At 36.2% G+C, this 25155-nt stretch overlaps 1 protein-coding gene across 1 annotated transcript in view; it reads left to right on the plus strand.

Moving 5' to 3' along the window:
* The window catches only part of LOC310641754 (glypican-5-like), a 342245-nt gene that overhangs the window by 161346 nt on the left and 155744 nt on the right, over positions 1–25155 (plus strand). The window contains exon 7 of the mRNA XM_083364996.1: positions 16148–16268. Within this exon, the coding sequence (XP_083221122.1) occupies positions 16148–16268 (121 nt within the window). The remainder of the gene's footprint in view (positions 1–16147; positions 16269–25155) is intronic.

The raw sequence follows: 25155 nt of genomic DNA on the forward strand, positions 1-25155 counted from the left end.
TATGTATCAAAACATAAAGAATTTTGACATCTTGAGACTATCAAACCATTTTTAAGATTCTAAGACAGGGGTCTTCAAACTTGGCCCTTTTGTGACTTGTGGACTTCAACTCCCAGAATTCCTCAGCCGGGCACACTGACTGAGGAATTCTGGGAGTGGAAGTCCACAAGTCATAAAAGGGCCAAGTTTGAAGACCCCTGTTCTAAGATGTCACAAAGCTAAGAACTCTTTAAGCTGCTCTTTCCAGCTCCCTTTTTTTATGTTTCATCAATTTATTCTTCTTTCTTTCCTTCCTTCCCTACAAAAGTTAATGGTCCAGTAAAATAGGAACATGTCATGTGTTAGAAAATCTAATGCACTAAAGTATCTCGGGATTACACTGTAACTGATTAGCTTTATCAAAATATCTACCCATCTGAGCATCTTGGATACTAATTATATTTTGCCTGGCTCACCTGTGCCAAATAGGGCTTGGGGAATTGCCCTTGATCCTGATGGAGATCCTGAAGTGCATGAGAAACAGTGTCAGACATGTGGCTACCAGATAATTAACTGTGAATGTCCATATCCAGAAGCATCAATTCTCTGCCTCTTTTATCCTATTGATCACTAGGGCAATCAGGAGCAGAGGAAGGAAGCAAGTTCTCCCGCCTTTGCCCCCCTCCCCCGCTCAGTGAAAGTCTGATACTTTTAGGTTATCCTTTTTAGGCTGCTTCCTCTACCTTCCTTCTTTTTTTGCCTGCCTCCGTCTTTCTTCTGTTTTCCTTTCCCCTCATCATGAAGTCATAAAGATCAGAAACAGAGGCTTTCTATCAAAGTAGGTACATTCTTTAATTGACTATACTCATCCTTAGAGGCCAACAGAATAGGTTTGGTAAGTTCTGTTCACCCATATATTATGCTGAATAGAGATTCAAGGAAAATGAACAGGAGGTTTCCAATAAGAATTAAGTTATAATCTCTTTTTCCCTGAAAAAGGCTCTAGAGAATTATGCCCCAATCCAATCAAGTCAACTCACTTAAAATGCAGTTAATTCAAAATTCTGAAGCATCCTAACATGGGAGTGGATTGCACAAATAAAATAAGAGTGAGATCAATTGTTCCTTGAATTCCTCCATGCTGAGCATGTCGACTTGCCTTCAATACCTAATTGAACTATAAACTGCGAAGAAGATTGGATAGGTGTGATGAAGACTGTGGAAACAAATTCTAAATATATTATTCATATACACTACGAATTTGGTTTCTTTGGTCTTATTTCTTTTAATACTTCTATTGATCACATGACTAACGTCAATTATAGGATTTTTTTAAAAAAAATTCTGTCTACACCTTGATGATTAATTAAGTTGCATGGCCTTTTCTTTTTTCTATGTTTTTTTTTACTTCCTGTGAAAAAGGTGCCTTTTTGTAAAAAGAGATTGTTGACCAGAAATTCTTTTCTGCAAAAACAAATGTTGCAATCATATTGTAATTAAGGTTTTTAGCACTAGAGGGCGCTCCAGTTCCAGCTTGTTTCAAACAATAAGAGCCATTTAGAAAGCACCAAAGGTTGCTTGTATATGTTGTAAATATTGCATTAGATTCTACTGCATGAGGAGATATTTCCCCTAAAATCTATGTATGTATATAGATATCAGGTGTATCTATACAGACTGCATATTTTTCTTAGAAATAACTCGGCTTTTTTTGAGAAGTCAGTCACTGACCATTAATGGGGCATATAGCATCTGAAACTGAGAGCACAAAAAATGCCATGAGGAGACTGCCTGATACTTTCCAGAAGTTTTGCACTACAATTCCCATCAGCCCCAGCCTTCTTGCTGAGTTTTCAAAAACTCAAGAATAACATATCATATGGGCCTAAGATTGTTTTGTATCTAATTTCAGCATTATGCGACATCACTCTGTAAAGTACTAATTATAACAATAATTATAAAAATTCAATGGGACTGCTCCCATTTGGTAATGCCAAGAATGCCTTAAAAGTTGTAGATATAATTATGCTATATTCTTTTTTTAAAAATGAATTCCTTTCTTTCATTAAAAATGACATTTAGTGCAAACATTATCATCACCTTGATTGACCTACCAATTAATTGCCAGGAATTTGGAAAGACTTACTCCAGAATCGATAGCAATATAAAGAATGAAGGCTGCTAATGCAGTTGGATTGGCCTGCTATGAATGTCTAGGTAGGTAAATAGAAAAAGTCAACATAAATCTGCTTTGGTTGCCATTTTTTGAGAATACTTGATATGAAGCTATGTTTCCTTCAGCACCAATTCTGTTATGAAGTTTTTATCCTTTAAGAACAGGGCTTTTGAATTATTATATTTGATATGAATTCAGCACCATGGCACTCATAAAACTCGTATCTACAGTTCTCTAAAGTTGAAATTATTTTAATGGATCTCATGAAATTAACAAACTGTGGCATTTCTCTATTCTTCTGCAAGATTTTTGTGGGAAGACTGTCAAAGTCTTTGTGCAATTTCATTTTGTTTTTTAAATTGGAATGCCTGAGTCACTGCCAGGCTTCACACCTGGGCTCACCTGCTAATCACCCATCTCCTGATGCTTTCCTTAATTCAGCTTTTCTACTTGGCAGAAGCCTCATGGGTACAAGAATGAAGCTATACAAACAACAGCTGATTAACCACTACAGTGCAAAGAAGTCAAGAACAATTATATATTGTGAAGAATTTAAATCATGGCTTCTTCATCCTTTACAATTAACATGGTGCTTTGTGCTTTTAAACTCAGCTTGCGGTATAACCACTGTTTTCTGCTTCACTAACCTGTTCCCTTACACTCATCTAGTGAGACTGTGCAGTGGTGTTAAGAAGTTACTGTAGTTAGAGAGTGCTTTATTATTTTAAGCTACAACATTGCTTGCTTCTTTGTAGCTTGGGAGAATGTGTGAGCTGAGTCACACAGTTATAGCTTAGTAAGTTATGGACCCCACCCATTCTTGCTAACTCACAAAAATGATTAAAGGAAATTGTACAGTAGCTTAGTGCAACGTGTGAACCCCTCTACACATCTTTAGTTGGTATCCCACAATTTAATCTTGGAAAACCTGGAAAAAATTGCTTTGTACCCCTTGATTCTGATTATGCAAAGCACCTGATCCTATTGAGCAGAGGTGGGGAACTATGGCCCTTTTATAACTCTCAGTATTCCTGAGCCAGCATGGCTCATTCAGTCTATGACTAAATGCCTGGAAAGGGCTCTATTAAAATGTCAAGAGACTGACTGACTGACTGACAGACAGACAGACAGACAGACAGACAGACAGACAGACAGACAACTGGGAAACTAGAAGAAGAGTGATCTTTTCTAATTTTTGAAAATGTATTTGAAACAAATAATGGCTTATTTTTGAACTGATATGTATGAAATTCAAGGATAAGCTAATCCTTCTGAAGCACATAGAACTATTTCAATAATTAATAATTAATTTACCACATATTACCACTTATCTAAACCCTCATGGCAGAAATAAGGAGTCCTGAGTCCACACATAGAAAAGTACAATGTGGATTCCAGAAAACATTCACCATGCTTTGAGTTTTTCAGTTGGGAATTCATGCTGAAGAACATGCCAAAGACATTGGAAGTTCCTTATTGGTGCATATACTGTAAATAAACAAGGATAAAAATGCTCATTTTTAAAGTTCTTTTTATTTTCTTATTTGTAGGGTAACTGGAGTAGTGGATCTATAACAGAGCATGTAGCAGCATAAATTCTTCAGCTGCAAGTCTCTTAATCTTATAATAACATTTTATTACACTGCCAGTAACAATTTCCCGATATAGCTAAAAATTTTAAACCATATGGTATTCCATGACAGGAAGTTCTGATACTGGCCAAATAAAACAAGTTGTCTTAATTTTTCTCTAGAAATGGAAGAACCAGCTTGGAGAGAGTTTTAATTCACAAGTCTACCTAAACTGGTGATTGGTTTATATAAGTATAAAGGAAATCAGAGCTCCAGAGAGTGGAATGGACAAATATCCCTCAGACAAATAATTTTATTATGAACTATTTATGAACCCTTAAAGTCAACTGTGGTTGTTTCAAAATCTAAAGTCTGGGATGCAGTTCATATTTATATAATGTATATTAAGGTTAAAATTCATCACTGGAAATCATAACATGTTTTCAGAATTGCAACTTTAAATGCAGTACAGATTGCTTTACTGTTTTTGTAATTGAAATATTCAGTGGTGGCTGCAGGACCATAACTAAGCCCTTGTAGAATTATGCATGGCTTATCATAACTGAAATAATTAAATAACTTAAGACTTTTTAACCCAGATAGATAGGACCACAAGTGTTCAGTATTCAAGGTGGATCTGAAGGGCAGCAAATTTGGGCGATAAACGCTAATGTTTTCAGATGTGTCCAGAGTATGTATGTTTTTGTGCCCCATTTCAACTTGGGCTTGGCAACAGATTTGTAAGACAGCTGCAGGAAGAGCAATGGCTCCAACTGATATTTGTAAAATAAAAATAGGGGCAGTTATGGGACTCTGGAGTTTAATTATCATTAAATAATGAGAGTGCCAATAAAAGACTTTTCATTTCCACTCTTTTTATGCTACAGCTGGGAGATTAATTACTACTGCTTATCACAGACAGGGCACTTTGAGCCTTTAGTGAAAACAATTGTGGGACTTTAATTCTCATAGGGAGGAAATTCATGCTAGCAAAAGGAGTCATTTAAAATGCCTGCATCGTGAGCTACTTTATTTTAAAGAGATACAGATTCAAACAAGTGGAATTTTAAATTGTAATATGTAATATTTAACATTGTAATATGTGTATATGATAAACCTGTGCCTATATCAGATATGCATACATACATACATGCATACACACACACACAAACTTACACACACACACACACACACACACACACACATAGGTTTACCTGTATTATACTATATAGCATATCATATTATCTTGATCAATCTAAGAAGACCAATGGAAACATCATGCCTTGGTTCCTTTATAGAACCCAATGCAACAGCATGCAGGAGGAGGTTTTTATCTCCTAATCTATTATTGCTTCCTCTGCTAATCAGGGCATTTGGCCCAAAGCATTTCAGGTTTGTATTCCATTTTACTGCAAGGTAAATCTTTCACCATACACAGTACTGAAATCTCACAGTACTGTGAAAAGTTTGGCTAAAAATATACTAGATAAAGTTCAGACTTTATTTAAATAGAAATAAATGGTAGTGCAGTGGAAAACCCACTGAACATGGGAGCTAATGCTGATGTCGGCCATAACTTTGGCTGATGGAAGTATATATGTTAGTTTGCTAAGCATGATGAGTTTTGTTTGTAGCAGCATTTAGCAAGCTTGGAATATTGCTTGAAGTTCAGGGACCATAGAATAGTAACACTATGCCCTTTTTATTGAACTACGTATAAGTAAGTCTTCTTACTGCAAAAATACATTTGAGCTTGCTAATTATTATGCTTAATGAAGAGGCTTGATATGCTATTTCTCCAGACATTGCCCAAATAAAATATTAACTCAGTTCTTCAGTTGAAATGTTGCCTTTTAAAATATCTTTTTCCACATTTATACATCCCTTGATCTTGCAGAAAACAGGCCTAGGGAGGGAGAAATTTCAGACATATCTTGGTATAATATTTAATCTTAATGCATTCATTGCAGGAGCTGGCATATAGCTACCATTTTAGATTCAGCTCCATTAGCCCAGGTACTTGGACTTTTATTAAGCTTCACAAGGACAGTGAGGCTCCACACAGCTGTTACAGAGATAAAATTGCAGACCTCGAATCTTCTAATAGAAGCATATCAGAGATTTGGCCTTCTGGCTATAATGAACAGAAACACATTTCTCATCAACAGGAACAAGGTAACTTGCTGATAGATTTGTAACTGAAATGATGTTTTTGTGTAACATTCACAAAATTGCAATCTGTGTGTTTCTCAAAAATATTGTATTTATTCTATTTATACAAGTTTAGGTCTAACTTTGACTGTCCTGTTTTCTGTAGATATAACAAAGGATTAGTCATATAATTTGATTATCTCCTATGCTTAGCTTCTGTGCTGGGTTCATGTGAACATCAGCAAATTTCTCTTAGGTTTTCACTTTCTCTGTTGATGTGGGCAGCATACTGCTCTATTCAAAATACAACCAATAAAAACATTGATCTATTTTTTTCCTATTCCCCACAAGCAATTTCTTCAGTTTACATCATAAACTCAAAGGAAAGCTTGCACTGAGGTTTCATCTAGTATTCTTTGGAAAAATAGATTACAGATCATTATATTGCTGAATATCAGTGTCTACCTGAAGTCCATTAAATTTTGATAATAATTACATTGATGGACAGGGCAAGAGCCAACAAGGAAGCCTGTAACATATGGAGAACTTGGATGGGTAGAATGGAAATTGTTCTCCTTAATGAGAAATGGTTTAAAGAATAATGACACAATTCTGCTCACGCTGCATTCCCAGGATGTGAGCTTAAAAGCTGACTACTTATTGTTTTCAATTCTCCAATGAAAGCTGACTTTTCTGCTGACTGTAATTTGATTTGAGGGCTGCAGGCACGCACCTAATAGAAATGTTGTCTTGTTAGTTGGGCAAAGGTCAATCTAACTATACCTGCCTTATAATAGATATAGAGAGATCATAGGAAGCCCACATAAGCACCAAGAGAGATGTCATAAAAAAAATTCATATAAGCACCAAGGTATGAATTTCAAGTGCATGTACCTTATGTTCAATATTTGACATCTTCAAGTAAAAAGAATTAGGGATCAGATGATGATAGAGATCACAGAGTTGCTAATAACATAATTTGGGGCTAGATGGACAAACAGTCTGATCTTTCAGAATTTAGCATCTCTCATGAAAATAATAATAATAAAGTTGGAAGGGACCTTGGAGGTCAACTAGTTTATCCCCATTATCTAGTACTGAAAGGTAATTTGCTTCTGCATTTATAAAGTTCATTTAGATTCCCAGTTCTTAACCAAATGATTTGCATAATATAAATTTTTTAAAAGGCTTTTGCAGCAGCAGCCATCACGTAGTTATGAATGGTCTCAGTTAATAGTCTTTGTGTGAAGAGCTGTTTGCATTAGCAGCCTTCAGTCCATCAATCCCATTTGGATGCTACTGTGGATTCTGCTTTATCTAGTAGGCAGGTCACATATGCAGCATAAATCAGGTGCTTGCTTTCTCAGTCATGACAAATGCACCTCACCATCACTTCTTCTATTCAGGATATATATTAATGCCCATCAGTGAATAGGTCAGTTGGTCATCACTGAATTTTATATGGATCTGAAGCATAACTTCTCCAGTTTTGGCTTTTATGAATGTGGGGTTAGATCTGTTAATACTCTCAAATCTTATACTGCCTCATTGTCCCTATTCAGACACTACATTTTTTGTGTGTTATTTGTAAATGGAATCCTTATCTTGTTTTGCTTTTGCTGTCTGGAAGTGTTTTCAGCTTTATTAGGTTGCATTACTAGATCTGTCATTCTTCATGGTTTAATTCCACTTTAGAAATCAATATCTGAATGGGACGTAGAGCTATATTTTATTTTCAGAGCATGCATATATAACCAAATGCATTTGGACAAGGGTGCATATGTAGCACAATTGATTATTTCATCCACTGCATTTGCTGAAGTGTACAATGAACTATTGATAACATTAGTTATACATTAGGATATTTTTTTTTCAGTTGGAAGTCTTGTTTCTTCAAGCTGCAGCTTTTTGCTAGCAGCAAGTATGCCCAAAGTCCTGATGGACAAGCCCAAAGTGAAAACACTGAGAAATCGCTTCCCTCCTGTATTGTATCCCTCTTTACCCTTTGTCTGAGAGTGTGAGGGCGAATCACAGTTGCCAAAGTTCTCAGTTTGTTTCATCTAAGAACTGTACAGATTAGGCGGTGGGTAGCATGTTTTCCATTGCTGCTGCAGAATCACAAAAAGAATAATTGGAATAAACTATATTCTGGATGATTTAAGTTTGGAATGGTAACACATGGCTGAGAATTTTTTTTTAAAATAATCTTACTTCAAATCTGATATAATGAAGATGCCTCTCACCCTTCCAAAATAGTGATTGCATAAGACAAAAAAAACATAGTCATCATTTTTGACAAGCACAAAAGAATTTCAAGTGTTTATGAAGATGTTGATTTTTCATTTAGCAGCTTTATCTCTTTGGCTTGAATTGTATCTTTTTTTTAACCTAGAAAGGAACATGATTTTGATAGGCCAGAAATTATGCATGTTATTTTATATTGTTTAATGTAATATGTTCAGAATGTTTGTTCTAAACATTTTGAATATCCTGAACTTATATCTAAATATAAAGAATTTATGTTGTACATTTTTTTCATAGAATTCAGGAAATAATCTTCAATGCATTTCTGCTTAATAATATTAAAAAAAACTGTACTACAATTCTAACTATATTACTTAGGCACCACCTAAAAACTGCCTTATACTGAATTAAACTTATCCATCCAGTCCAACATTGACAGTAGCTTTCAAAATTGCTGGAAATGAGATGTAGGATCTTTTTTAAAACTGCAGAGGAGATGTTCTACCTCTGTAGTATTTACTGTCTTACACCAAAAGTAACACTTTTATGGTAAGGGATGTACTTGGTAAGAGATGACCAATATCATAAATATATACTGGTAATTAAGCAGAAGCAAATTTCATTTTATGTATTTCCAAAAGGATTTTTTTCAATATTGCAAAATATCTTCAGTGTAGAGCTTTCAGATATATTTTTTAAAACATGATATCTGTTCAGTCTAGTTTTGCAATGAATACACAATGCTAAATTTGTGTCATAAGTTACATCTATGACAGCAAACTCTGAAACCATAACCCCAGGAATATGAGTGTTCTGCAGAAGGAGGGCAATGATAATCAGCCATAAATCTTCACCAATATCAGCAAAAAGATTGAAAAATGTTGGCTTGATAAATTGACTTCCTAAATCATTCCTTTTTCAGATTTTTCATAGTATATGCGTTCATTTTATTTGACCTTCCTTTAAAAGGAAAGTGGTAGTGGTAAAACAGGCCACTTACAAAGCTGTGGAAAATAATGCCTTCTATAGAATCTGGTCTTTAAATGTTTCCTAAAGTTACTGTTGTATATCCTAGAGATGAAAAGATGCTACTGACTATCTTACATTTATTACACGCTAGGGGAAGAAATGAGCTTTGATAATTTCTTTGTTTGTATTCCAGAATTTATTAAATGTAGATATCTTAAAATTATGGAAAACATGTGTTAAAAAAATTAAAGCTGAAATTGTATATGGCATCATTCCTTTCAATCTGTGCCTTACAAGTGCACTGGTAGGTATCATTTTCAACATCTGTAGGGATGCTAGCTGGGTTTTATGGAGCTGTGGCCCATCTCATGAGGATTGCACTAGTAAAATTTATAGTATCCCAGATTTGATCAGATTTGATTTCTGATTTTAGATGACCAAGTTTGTATTATTGTGGAAGTGCTGAAGTCACTGCTGATTTAGTCTATTATCTTAGCAGTTCATATGCCTGAGGTCCAGGGTCATTTTAAAATGACACAGGGTCATTTTAATCTTAATATTTTCTGTCCATTCCTAGGACATCATAGTTTGCTATTAATTCCAAGACTCAAATGATCAATTTGATTAGATTACTCAATTTTGAATATGATTTTTATCTGTTGTTCTAAAGTCCAATGACTTTGGACTTTAGAACAACTGTTATAGAAATGTGCTATCCAAAAACATAATATATAGTAGGAAGTAAGAATTTAAAATCATGTCATCCAAGACAGCTCTCCACAACTGCAGAGAAAAAAACCTGTGTGATGAATCTTTAGGCGACACTGTGTAGTGTCTTCTAAATACTACTGAAATACTGTTGTGCTATTGTATATTTTCCTTTGTTGTCAAGAAAACATTCTGGGTGATCTGAGCCCTTTTGGACTGTACTATCTTTGGTACAGATTAGGTGGCACTGCCCCAGACAGACCTAGCTCACAATCTGGGTGTCCTTCCAGACTCATAACTCCTGCTGAAGGAAGAGAGCAGGAGGAGCTTTGCAAAACTTAGTAGTCTGGAAACTCTAAAAATCCAGTGCCACTCAGTCTTCCTGTGGTTCATTTGAAGCTTATTATTTCCCATCCAAACCTTATAGCTTCCAAAGACCCGGACATGACATCCACAGCATTGCTTAATTTGCCATGGACAGGAAAATATGCTTGAGCATCATCAGCATATTGATGATACCACACCTCATGGCAATGGATGAATTCCCCCAATGGAGAGTGCATCAAACCCTTCAGCAACTCACATAGGTGATGACTAAGGAAGGGATCTCTCAGTATTGATCAACACAGACTAGTATTGACTAAGGAAGGAAGAGAATCAGTACAATGCAATGTCACCCTGAGTCGGGAGCTTTGCTCACCCAGTTGCTCATGTGCTAATCATCTCCTGTAGACTATTATAATGCACACTACATGAGTCTGCCTTTGAAGAGTGTGTGGAAGCTTCAACTAGTGCAAAATGAGAACACACACATTACATTTCTACATTTCTGAGTTGCATTGGTTGCCAGTTTGCTTCCAGGTCCAATTCAAAGTGCTATTTTCCCTCTTTAATGCCTACATTTACCTGGAAAGCATTCAATAGTTTAATCTTATTTTTACAGTCGCTGATAATTTGAGAGCTAGCTACATAGATAAAAGAAGTTATTTTTATTCCTGTATACAATAGCTCTAGAAAGTATTATATTCTATAAGTCTACATGCAAAAATGAGCATGAAGGTAATATTATGGAATTGATCTCATCACCTCCATCCAACCACTATTTTCTTGATGTTTCCTTTCCTTTTGATCCATATACTGTTCCTTCATATATATAAATGACCCAATTACTTCAACATATTTCCTTCATTTATATAGATAGGATACATTCTAGATAAATTTCATGAAACCAGATAATCTATATAAAAATATTTGGAAACTTTCCTGTTTCTCTGCTGAAAAAACCCATCAGTCTGCTGCAGTGGGATTTTACTTCAGTTTTACTCTTTTCAAATACCACTAGTGTCTATCTGTCTAAGAATTTCAAATTGAATTTTTCAGGTTCCTTATTCTAAAGAAATAGAAATATTAGTATGTTGTAGCAGAAGCATCTTAAAGACTAAAGGCATTTCAGCATCTGTTTTCATAGATCAACGCTGCTCCAGTCAATAAAAAAGTTACCGATTATATTTGAAACTTTAAAAAAACAAACCCTTCATAATAGGGTGAGGGAAACTGAAATTAATTGGCCTTGCTCCTGTTTCTTTACTATGTGGCTAGATGTGCAACCTACAACCACTGGAGGCCAAAATAATACCATAACAATTACAATTGGCAGACTCAAACCAAACTATTCCACCTTTAATGATGGGGGGTGAGGTGTTACCCCCCGTTGATAGGGCTCGCAACTTAGGCATCCTCCTGGACTCACGGCTCAATTTTGAAGATCATATATGAACCGTGACCAGGGGAACTTTTGCCCAGGTTCGCCTGGTGCGCCAGTTGCGACCCTACCTGGACTGAGATGCCCTACGCACAGTCACTCATGCGCTTGTGACCTCCCGTTTAGACTACTGCAATGCTCTCTGCATGGGGCTGCCCTTGAGGACCATTCGGAGACTACAACTGGTGCAGAATGCGGCTGCACGAGTTGTGATGGGGGTCTCCCGATACTCCCATGTAACATCTCTACTCTGTGAGCTGCATTGGCTTGCGGTTGCTCTCCGGGTGAGATTCAAAGTGCTGGTGATGACCTATAAAGCCCTAAATGGCTTGGGTCCGGGATATTTGAGGGAACACATGCTGACAGCATCAAGTGCCCTTCGTCCAGTGCACTCGCAGAGGGAGGGTCTTCTCAGGGTGCCGCCGGTAAAAGATTGCCGGTGGATAACACCCAGGGAGAGGGCCTTTTCTGTGGGTGCGCATGCCCTCTGGAACCAGCTGCCCGTGGAGCTCAGGACTGCCCCCGACCTACGCTCATTCCGCCAGGACCTGAAGACTTGGCTCTTTGAGCTCTCTGACCCAGGCTGAGAATTTTAACTGAGGTTTTATTTTCAGGGATAATTTAATCTTTTAATTCTCTTTTAACTTTGTATTTTATATTATTATGATTTTAAAATGCCCTGTAAACCGCCCTGAGTCCTTCGGGAAAGGGCGGTATATAAATCTAATAAAATCTAAAATCTAAATATATGGACTTTCCAACTCAGCATTTGAACTCTTCATAAAAGAGAATTGGGATATATTTAGAATATGGTTTCCCATTTTAATTGTTCCAGGAAATCAATGATATAAATGATTATTTATACTTATAAATTGTATACACACACACAATGCAGACACACATACGCATACACATTCTCTCTCTCTTTCCTCTGTTTCTCTCTCTCTCCCTCTCTCTCAGTATATGTATATACTATACATTCTGCAATGAATAAGACTATTATTTTCTCAGAAGTATTTTTGTTCAAACTGTGCTTGCTACTTTAGCTTTTTGTTGTAAAGATAGCCAGGCTAGTACAAGTTTTTTTTATAGCCTACTTGCTTTGCTTACGTTTACTATTTTCCCATGAGTACTTTAAAGCTACTATCTTAAAGACCTTAATTATACATATCTCAGGGTAACAGTCTTCAGATTACTGATTCCAGAGCAGTCTCTGCAGACAATGGCTGAACCTCCATGAAAAAAAGCTTGAAGGGATTTAAATATGGGAGTCTGCATATGTTGAGAAAAAGATGGACAGCCTTTTTCGTAGCTTTGAAAGAGCGCCCAGCATGAAGGAAACAATGCTTCTCTGTTGAACTTGTCTCAAACAACATTCTTCTGGTTCAGGATGAAATAGCAATTACACCCTTTAAAATACCTGCTAGAACATGTTGTGGACTATAGTGTTAAAATATTTTATTGGAGTATATTTTTATTAAGACTTTGAAACATATTTTATTTCAAGAATTTGTCTGCCTTTTTATTTTCTACTGTTTATAGGCCAGGGAAGTGAGATAAGTGAGATAAGGTCTTTGTAAGGAAGAAAGGAATTTCCTTATATGGAATATTGTTGAGATGGGAAATTGGTAACTGGACAAGGGAATGGTATTCTATAGGAGGGGCTAATTGTAAAATATATAAGCTGTGCTGGGTGGAAGGGATCTTTGCAGTCACCAACCTAACAACTTGTTTTATTGCGTTTGGGTGAAAAATAACAAACTTAATTCATGCAACTGCCTGGTTTCTTTTATTCTAGCTCAGAAACAAACATAGTAAGGAATAAAAATTCTAACATATCTATGCTTTCCCCTGTAATTCAAATCAACATGTTAGGGCTTATTCTTTAAAAAAAATCAGTAAAACTTAGAAAAACTAAGAAAAGCAATTGTGCCTCCCATCTTGATGAAGGTAAAAGTAGGGCGTTGTAGTGTGATGATTAATAAATGACTACTAAATCTACAACAAATAATATTTTAAATAATTGTACAGCATATAAAGAAAACTGATAACTTAATAATCAATTATTATAATACATAGATCAGTGGCAATTGATATGTGTGATTGTCTGTGAGTAAAATGTTATAATTCGATATCTGGTTTTTATGAATGACTAGATTACTAAACAGAGTCTAGGGATATAATAATGAATTCTAAAAATGTCTGTTTAGAGAACAGCTCCTCTATTTAGCAATGAAAGCATAGCACCTTCAAATTATAAGTGTCCATGATGATTCTCTAATACTGCTTTCTTTTTAAGAACCCTAATCTTTAGTATCACAATCTATAATAATACCCAATAAGAACAATTGTGGAGAAAATTTTATTTTTCTCTTAAAAATCTTTTGAACATTCCACCAAATTTTGATCCAAAAAGCTGTAACATTTCTACAAGTCCACCATATATGATAATAGGTAGCATCCAAGCTACCACATCTCCAACATTTGGGCTGTAAATTAGGATACATTTGATGTTGAACTTGATAACAGCTGCAAGGTTATTGATAGGGCTATATTGGAAGAAGGATAGTTTGCCTACTATTGAAGAATGGACGCTTAAAGTGTCAAATTTAGCAGAAATGGCTAAGATTTCTGCTTACTTGAAGGATCATTCACAAGAAAGATACACTGTTTGGAGAAGATGGATAGATTATATACAGAATAAATATGGGACTAAAAAGTTTCATTTAGCTTACGAATAGATTTTATATTGTTATTTTTATTAGTAGTTTATTATAGTGAAATTTTTGATTAGTTTAATAATAAGGATGTTATTTGCTTATGTTATTGGTATGTATATTCTAACTTGGTTTGTATTTTTAGTTTAAAGGGAGTTAAAGCGCATTAAGAACTTGGTTACTTACATAGTTGGTTAATGTTAGTTAGATTATGTTTATTTTATTTGTAACCCTGTATTCAACTCTGGGAAGCAAGGGAGGGTGAGGGGGGAGGGTGGGGTGGGGTGGTTTTATATTATAACTTTTATAAAATTTTTAATAAAAAAGAACCCTAATCTTTAGTTTTGCTTTAGTTTTTTTACAGCGGACAAATTCAGTTGCAAATTCCTTTATATAACTCTTTCCAAGTACTTTCTGTACTTGGTCTCTGAGTGGGACAGTACTCCAAAAAGCTGGAGGTGGGATTGAGAAAGAAACTAAATCTGATCTGACTGCATTTACCCTTAATTTAAATTTAGTTAAAATTATAGTTAATTGCTATATGTCAAGACTTTTACAATTTACTCTTTCTGTTACGTTAAAAATTACAATTTGATTACATCTCTTGGAGTTCTTGATGAGTGGCATGGCAAGGTTTTTCAATTTAAACCTAGGCAAGGAAGTAGTTTCCCACCATAAGAACTGAGTTCATAATGCTTTGGAGTATTTTACTTCCATATGTTAAACTTTTGAAATGTCTACAATATATCACTTCTTCTAGTTTAACTTTAGAGTGGGGAGATGGTATATCTTAGTAATAAAGCTGGCGGATTATAAGCAAAGTTTCCAGGTAAGGTTGAGAAAATATATTGTGCAAAACTCTAGAGAGTTATTGCCAGTAATTGCCAACTATGCTGTAGATGGAAAAATGGACTGATACAGGTTAATGCAGGTTCTTTCCTAAAATCTGCCTTCTCTATCAATTAGATAGGGTAGGCACAGTCCAGATCCTTTCCCATAAATGGTGCCAACTATTGAAATTTGGAAGATGCCTTCAAGTAAAGTCCTTTACAAAAAGCAAATTGAAATTAGAGAGGTTTAGATAAGGCATCCTGGGACAATAATATGTGCCTTCTTCATGGAATTTTCCTCTAGGGTCTTAACATTTAAACAGTTGATTTCATTTGTGTTATTAAATCATTAATATACATTATCAGTAAATAAATAATAGATGAGTGGAAATTTACCATAACATAATTTAGAAAATCTCACAAGTTATTTTATAAAAACAATGCAGCAATTTAGACAGTTTATTTCTTTTCTATGATTTTCTCTGGAAAATAAAACTTATGAATAATTAAGGGCTATTTTAAAAAGTCCCAAATCAATCTCAGGTATTAATTGTTTTAGTTTCTACAAATTGGGTTGAGCCCAGTGGTGGGATTCAGCCAGTGTGCACCAGTTTGGCAGAATCGGTAGCTATTTTTTTTTTTTTGCCCAGGCCCAGAATGGACTTCTGCAAGTGGCATCTACACAGAGAATCCCACTACTGCTTCAGCCAACTGGATAAAATTATGTTCTTTGCATTTATTTAAAATTCTTTAAATGTTAACAACAAAACAACTGTTTTATGAGTGCGTAGCTCTAACAAAGATATCACCATCCTACCGATTTGGGTACTGGTAAAATTTATATGCTGGGATAAAGCATAATTTATTCAATGGCAGAAGAGCACTTAATCTTTCTCCCTTAGCTTGTTAAAGAAGCTCCTGTTTCACTGAAACAAAAATCCATCAAAAGACATTATTCATAGATGTCTGAGAATTCTGTTTTCCCATGGTTAAAGGTATTTCATTAATGCCAGTCTTTCCTTTCTTTTTTTCTGTTACAGTTATACAAGCAGAGTGGTTACAAATGGACTGAAAGCCCAAATGAATAATCCAGAGCTGATAGTCAGAGGGTTGGATCCACAGATAGGTCATTTAATTGACAAGTTGAAACATTTTAATCAGGTAAGTATTTATGTTTAGAGAATTGACAAGGCTTTGTAAAAGCTTTTCTCAAGTGCCTTCGCTACTGACCCTCCTTGCCTTCCTCCTCATCCTTTCCACACACATATACACTGGAGAGAAAACATCTCTCTCCATACTTTACGGAGAGATGAGCATTCTAGAAATATGAAAAACAAACAAACATCTTCATTGAGGACCATATATTATACTTGTGAAGGCTGGTCACATAACCCTTCACACAATTTTGAAGAATGCCTACATCAGTATTGTTAAGATAATACCAAGGATTTTGCCTCCGTATCATTTGAAGTATCACTGGTGACCTCTTTTAGTGGAGAAACACCAGAATATAGCTATATTTTGTATTCAGCCTAATAGGAAATCTTTCCCCGAACTGAACTGATCTAAAATACACATGTGAGATAATTAAGGTTATCCACATTGACTCTCAGCAATTTTTAAAAGAGGTAAATTTAATTCAGAGTATGTCTACTGAGCTGGGAAGATGACATGAAGTCGCAGTAAATTCCCATGATGGTCCAAGTGGTTGAATGTGCCTCAAATTCCAATAGTTCTCTATTCATAATATAGAGAATTCTATAGAGTTAGACTCTGTTTACAATGTTTATGATGGCACAGTGCAATAAGATTTCAAAATATCCTCCACTAACCATATGGGGCACTATTAAAATAGCTTGTAAAGTTTTCCTGAAAGTATTTTTTTTTCTGAAGAAAAGATGATCTGCCAGTAGGCATGTCAGAATCATCATGAACTTATGCTGTCAAGTTATTCACTTGAGCTATGAGAGCTGTGTGCAGCCATCTGCTGAGAACTTTGATCTGTCCCTTGATGCTGAATATATTAAAGTTTGTATTATTATTACATTGCACTAATGTGTAGACACTGTCAGTCCAAATTAGCTAGAACAACTTACCATATTTAACAGAAATTGCTTTTCATTAATGTAAGCATATTTTCTTGTCCAACTTGAGAAGTGTTGTTATGGGTTGGTAATTATTGGATAGCATCTCTCCCCAGTTGTTCTCTCTTAGAAGGTAGGCAATTTTTGACAGTTGTTACTGGTGGTAATATTGTTTGTGCTGATTCATGTAAAAGAAATAGAAACAGTGTGTCTCTTATAACTCATTGCTTTTGCTTTTTATTTTGGGACTGGTTAGAAGTCCTTTATACTGACAAAAACAAATCTCCAATCTGATGCCACCTTGTAAATGTCGTTTATATTTTTTAATCAAAAGCAATGTGTGATATGGCAAGAAGCCCTGCATACAATGGGAGAAAGTCACCCTTACCATCAGAAGGGATGAGATATACTCATAAATGATAGATGATGAAAAATGAGGTTTTGAAGAAATACCTAGGGACCAAACAATCTTCCTACACTTAATAAATTAGAATGTTACTTTCTACAACAATGGAAAGAATATCCCACAATCATTGTTAACAAAGTTTTCTTATTCAATTTTATACATGGAATGGGAGACGATATTCTCTTATTCTTTAGCTTAGACAACAAAATGTCTTGGACTAGTGTTGCAGGAAGAAAACATTAAGTATTCCATTAGGCTCAGCCTGCTGGGTGACATCTATAACTTTTTAGATCCTGGCCTTCAGCACTAGAACATAACCTGTACTTGAAAAGTAGTAATTCCATAAATGGTATAACATTACATTCTGTCTTCAATTACTCCTCCATCAAGTAAAGGTTTATTCTGTGACTTTGTATTGACCTTTAAGAGAAAACATTCTTTAAGTGATTTTCCCCCTAACAAATACAAGCTCTGTAAAATGTGCTTGATTGCATGAATTAAAGAAAATACTGATTATTGCCTTAAGAATCTTTATTGTTAAGCATTACTAATTACCTCTGTCATAATTTTAGTGAGCTTTTATCACAGATAAAATAATCAAAGAATATTTTATTTTTTATAATACGTTTATGTATAGATTTGTTTATCTTGGAGTTGGCTTAATTAATGAATAAAAGCTGACACTCAAAAGATGAGTAAGTCTGCAATTCTATATGCATGTTTGTTAAATTTATTGGGCTCATTACTGAATAGATACATTCAGGATTGCAGTACAAATCATAATATTGCAGTATTATCTTACATATTCTGAATACCTCTTGTATGTATATCCCCTTTAAATATAATAGTCTATGAAAAAATATCTTGAATATGCTTCCTTTTCTTCTTTTAAAATCTTGATCATGGCAGCAATTTACAAATTAGAAACTTTCTACTTTAGAGGAAAAATCCTGTCATCTACTTATTAGATCTTTTGAAGTAAGTCATACTCACTTTCTGGAACAATACAGGAAGTGTTGCAAGGGAGAATTGGAGAGAGGGTGCTTCCCTTGCAGCTCCATAAGTAGAAATTTGGCAAAATTTGGCACTCCTGCGCACGTGTGCAGGACTGCCCTGCCGGCTCCCGCCCGATGCCGTACGGCTCCGCCGATGCTGCCTCAAGAGGGAAGAGCGTGAGACGTCTGCCATGGCTCCCCGAGGACTCCTTAGGAGCCGGGGAGTGCGTGTGTGCGCAGGACTGCCCTGCCGGCTCCCACCAGACGCCAGCCTGCCCTGCTTCCTCCACAGTGAGAGGGGAGGGCGTGCCTTCCTGGGCTCGCTGACTTGCAGCCAAGCCGGAGCCGAAAGGGGTTTTTCCTTCCACCCACCCTTTGGAATAGACACAAGAGCTCCCAGGGTCTGGCGTTTGCAAGGGGGAGGGGAAGGGGCTGAGAGACTCTTGGGGGTGGGAAGGGAGAGTCACGTTGGAGGGGGGACTGGACTAAGGAGGCTTGAAGTTGCTTTGCAAGAACGGGGGTGCTCGATTGATTTATGTACTATTTTCCGGCGTATAAGACGACTGGGCATATAAGACGACCCCCCAACTTTTGAGATGATTTCCATGGGTTAAAAAGTCATCTTATACGCTGGAAAATACGGTAACTTGCAAAGCCACCAACATTTCAAAGTATTGTGAAGGAATGTCAAAATGTTCAACATGTGTGTCTCACATGTGAGATTTCATAGACTTGGGCAGAAGATTGCACAGTTGTATCTGATTCAGAAAAGTGTTTATTCCTATCCCCCTGTCATTTTAGTACTATTGAAACTGTTTGTAGTTTTAACTTTTATTATATTGGTCCTTGTTCTTAAGCTGAGAATTGGGTAGGTTGCATTAAAATGTAACTGAGTAGTTTCCTCTCATCCCTATTTTTTTGTTTTTCATTTTTATGTAATGTAATACAGACACTGCCTTACAGTATATGAAAAATGATAAAATCATATTATTTTTCCATAGAACCCTGGTTTGTCCTTTCTGATAACTGGTTTCTTGGAAAGTCAGGTAGAGAGATACCATGAACTAGAGATGGCAGAATGGCAAATAATTGTTCTCTACCACTGCCTAGCCTTTATTTTTTGAGATTTAACTAGATATAGCACCTGTGACTTAGCTTGTTCATAGATAGATTTAAATATATATATTCCAGAAGCAATGATTCAGTTTTTTGGGAAATTTTAGATGAAGAGACATACTCAAAGTCCCCAAATTTGCCTGAAGTCAAGTAAAAAAAATGTTTTTCTGTATAAGTAATATTTCTGGAATCTTTGCAATTTCTTAATTTAATATCTGGTATGAAAAGTATTTACCGCCTTCTACTGCTGTCAGTGGGTTTTTGATGTAATTCAAACTACAGATTTTCTGTTTGTTTTGCAAAAAAATAGAAACTTTAGCTATAATTAAACTAAAGATTATTAACAAGCTTCAGTTAAAAGCAGAAGATTGTACCCGATACAGATTCTGTAAAATGTCTTATTTAAGCACAAATACATTTTAAGACAAAAAAGAGAATTTTTAATATAAATTCTTCCTATCGTTATGTGTTAGCAAATATATAACCCTTAGAAATTACTTATTATTTTTTCCCCAATTTTGTTTATTTGTGTATGAAGCAACCATTAAGTCAATAGCGGTTTACATCACATTGCGAGGAGGAAATAAGGTTTTCCCGTTACATATAAGAAAGCAACCACAAAGAAAGGAAAAATCATTGCATATAACAAGTAATAAAATTCAATTAATAGCTCTTTTTGACATCCAATTGTACCATTGACTCCAAGACAAATAGTAATCTGTGTCCCCTCATAGCCTTAACATCATAGTAAGCTGATCTGATTCCGCACAGTTCAATATTTTCTGAATTACTATTTGGTCGGGTGGGCTAACATCCATCTTCCAATATCGGGCCCATGCCAATCTTGCAGCAGTGGTTATATTTAACAACAAGTACCATGCAGTTCTGTTTATATTTTGTGGTCTTATCTCCAATAAAAATACCTCAGGACACAAATTGTATATGGTATCCCAACATCTCACTTAGCCATTTCTGAATATTCTTCCAGAAATTCATAGCCTCTCGACAGGTCCACCATTGGTGGAAATATGTGCCTTCTTTGACACCACATTTTCAACAGGTTGGGGATGTTCCTGGAAAGATTTTGGCGAGCCTGGCCGGCAATAAGTGCCAACGATATGACATTTTATATATATTTCCTTTATATTCTATTGACCATGTTAACTTAATGTTCTTAACCCAAATTTCGCTCCACCTCTCAATATCTATTGAGCAACCTAAATCTCTCACCCAGGCATGGATCAAGGCCTTCGCGCCCTCCTCAGCTACTTCCATAGCCATAAAAAATTTATAACACTTAGATAAGATCTTATCATCCACTCCCAACAAAATCCTATCCAGGGTATGGAGCTCTCGACAAATTCCAGGCCTCTGCCTGTCCTTCGTGTATTTACTACTAATTTGCAGATACGTCCACCAATCTAAATTTAACTCCTATTCCTGAAGTGATAACTTTGTTTTTAAGTTTCCATTTATATCTAATAACTCTTTATAAGTCAACTTTTTCTCAAAATTGTACAAAGTTGGATAGATCACAGCTTCCAGGGGTGAGGTCCAAGGTGGCACTTTATTATAATATATTTTCCTAATTCTGGCCCAGATCTCAATCAAAACTCCATGTAATTAGTGTTTAGTAAAGTATTCTGGGGGTCTACCTCTTTCCCACCAGGTGGGAAATTACTTATTATTGATGTGCTGTTTCTCTGCGTATACAGGTATCGTTCCTCTTGCAAAACATTTCAAGAATTATTTGCCCAGATAACTTATTGTGTACATTTTATGTGGGCTTTTCTGTGTTATTAATTCTTCATTAGGAAAATGTAATCATAAGTCAGAACATTACACTGAATCACAGTGAAAGAATCAAATAGAAACATATATACCGAATGCATGTTGTAGGAATAATAAAAAATTTAAAAATTTAAAAGGCATTTTCTTTAAGGAATATATACATCTGTTTAAGGGGAACAAATTCTCAGGTTTTCTATTTAATTTTATTCCATTTATTTTTTATGCTTTAATGTCTGCTGGAAACAATGTCTGCTGGAAACAAATGCTACCAGTGTTAGACCAATACACAATTTTGGCAAATATCTGTTTATTTGAATTCATTTTTACAAAAAGAAAATGTTTTTTGTATGAATCTTTCAGTTGTAAGCAATAATATAAGCAGAGTCTATATTTCTACCTATATATGTGGAAATGTCCATTTTACTGTATCACCCAACTTTGCACCTATAGAACTCTATGACAGGTTTGTTTTATATTTTTAATTATAAAATTAATCTAGACAACTGAAATGGATAGGAGGTAACACAGTCTCAAAGTTCTAGCAAGTTAAATTCAGAAAACAGTAGCCTTGTCCAAGCAAAAGAATGAGATTGGAGGGGCATAAAAGTGACACCTCAATGGTTCAGCAGACGTCTCCAGCACTGCACGTCAGGGAATGTATGTCTCTGTATTCATTTATATTCCTGAAAATGTAACATTCTGGTTAGGGGACATTCAAAAAAAAAAAAGCACAGAACAGGAAGTCGGATCAACCAGTTTACAGGACACACACCTCTGCACAACAAGCAGTTGGGATTTGGAAAGCATGCTTATTGGCCTATCTGCAACCTACGCTTACTCATCAATCCCTTAGTAGTGTATGTATGTAGTGATGCCTATGTGCAGAGGCAGGCAACTCTAAATCAGTGTTCAAAGAACATTCAGAGTAAAGTCGAGTGCTATATCCTCAGCAGTCCTTATCCGTTTTAATACTGCTATGGTTATCAGGAGCTGAATAGATACTGCATATAGTGTTTGGGAAGATGTTCTGTACCAGCCTGCTACCGGCCCTGCAGAAAAAGCAGGGACAACCCCTTTACAAACAGCAAGAGGCTGGAATAAAGCCTGCCAAATTTATTAACATAAAACAGACACCAACCATGAAACAGGAGCTATGAAACAGGACTATTCAAGCGGTTGCCTTCAGCAAACCAGCCCTCCCACACATTCCCTTTTTATACAGTTCAGGGCATGGCTTCTCTCTGCCTTCTTCCGAGGTGCCCCATTGCCTTCCTCTGTTTACTCCTGATTGACTGCCTCCTGCATCGGGCGTCCTTGAACAGGGCCAGCTGTGGGTCATCTTCATCCACACTGTCAGGCTCACACAGCTGGGTCTCCATCGTGACCAGGTGGGAGGGGCCTGGCTGAGGGCTCTGCGGAGCCTCAAGGCCATCATCAGCAAGCTCTTCAACACCCCCCTCCTCCTCCTCTGAGTCGTCCGACCCAACTGTCGAACCCACAGGCTGACCCTGAATCACAACAGAAGATAACAGTGTTCCGTGTTTTGCTGTGCGCTCTGTGCTGTGGAATGATGTCATGCCAGCCACATGACTGTGGAAATGTCTTTGGACAACAATGGCTCTTTGGCTTCAGAAATGGAAATAAGCTCCACCCCCAAAAGTCGGTCATGAATACTGGGATAAAACCCATAGGGACACCTTTATCAGGAATTGTTTAGCCAGAACAAACATGTATTTGTGCATTGCTATCAGTACTACGTATGAGTAGAGTCTTGATTTACACACAGGGCCTTTTCTAAAGATAAGGGGGGATTTAATTATTTTAATTATTTATTAAGTTAGGGGTTTTGTAGAACATGCTTTGTAGAACTTTATTTCTATTAGAAAAAGCTTTGGGCAGCCCTATGACGTTTGCTGTGGGACGCGGTGGCTCAGTGGGTTAGGATGCTGAGCCTGTCAATCAGAAGGTTGGCAGTTTGGCGGGTCAAATCCCGAGTGCCGTGTAACAGAGTGAGCGCCTGTTACTCGTCCCAGCTTCTGCCAACCTAGCAGTTCGAAAGCACGTAAAAAATGCAAGTAGAAAAATAGGGACCACTATGATGGGAAGGTAACAGTGTTCCGTGTGCCTTTGGCGTCTAGTCATGCCGGCCACATGACCACGGAGACGTCCTCGGACAAGCGCTGGCTCTTCGGCTTTGAAACAGAGATGGGCACCGGCCCCTAGAGTCGGAAATGACTAACACGCATGTGCGGGGGAACCTTTACCTTTACCTATGACGTTCGCTTGTTATTAGATCTCCTGAAGATATTCATAGTAATCTATGTGCATAGACATTGAAATGAGATTTTGTAGATAAGAGCTTGCAGTATAAAAACACAAACAAAATACAAAATGGACATATATGTATAGACAAATGTCTCATGTTGAGAATGAGACACCCATCTTAGTTCTTTCTCCATAGCTGGCATGGATAAAACTGCTTTTTAAAGGTGGTTTAGATTAGATTAGATTTAAATGTTAAAACTTAAGTATGTATATAAGGCTTTGAATTTAGCAATAGAATCAGGACTTGCTGATTGCTTTTCTCAAAATTATTTTTTATTTGCTTGGACTATTAATGGTTTTTTTTGTTTCTTTTTGCTAATCTTATAATAAAGGCATTCTAAATCTTTCATTGCTCTTCCAAAAAAATTTCTGGTTTTTCCTAACTATGATATCAACTATTCCATATACTAAAGCAAGAGAAAACAAACTCAATATATCCTACAGTGAAATTTCTAATATGAAATGTTTATTTGCTTTGTGATTTATCCACAGAATACTCAGATCCTCAGAAATCACAGCAGGCAGACTCTGAAAGGATGTGTATTATTAGACCTATAACCTGAGAGTCAGCATGTGTGATTCAGATAATTTGCAAGTGCTACCTAAGGAGATAAAACCTTAATCTAGCTATATTTGTATTCTGCCCTATCTCTATTGTGACTGTTTGGAATAAAACTGACCAAAATCTTTCAATCACTCAGCATCCTTGAAGAATTAATTTAAATTACAATTGATTACAAGATTACAATTACAAGAGACTGAAAGCTGTAAAACTATATGGTATTTTATTTATGCATAAAATTTAATCATGAATGGAGAAGTGGGATAAAATAGGAATATCTATGGAGAAAGTGCATAAAAATAATATACAAACTGTCTTATCTAGCACACAATTTCTAAAGAAATTCAGACAATCATAGCCTCCCAGGAATTAACTTATTTCTACCAAAGGTCTATAAGTATTATTTTTAATAATCAAAGCATTTTTTTTATAGCTCTGTATGCTTTTGAGATCAGAGGTGGTGATCTCCATTATACCAGCCCTATGCTGATCAAACAGGGATGACAAGATTATGAGTGGCTGTTATGGTTCAGATAAAACTCTTCAAAAGAACTTTGAGGCATTGTTTACCTTAAAGGATCTTTTATTCGAGTAGCATAATATCGGCACTTACATAATCAAAGCCAAAAACTGAATTCCCCTCCCCTGGGCACATAGTATTAAAGCACAATTCCCTCCTCCAATTAACAGTCATAAGTCACATTCCCCAATTAGCTTGAAGCGTGGGCTTCCTCTCCAGCTCTCCAGCCCACCAATTCTTTATCAGCTC

Source organism: Vipera ursinii (assembly GCF_947247035.1).
Source record: "Vipera ursinii genome assembly, chromosome: 5".
Taxonomy (NCBI): Eukaryota; Metazoa; Chordata; class Lepidosauria; order Squamata; family Viperidae; genus Vipera; species Vipera ursinii.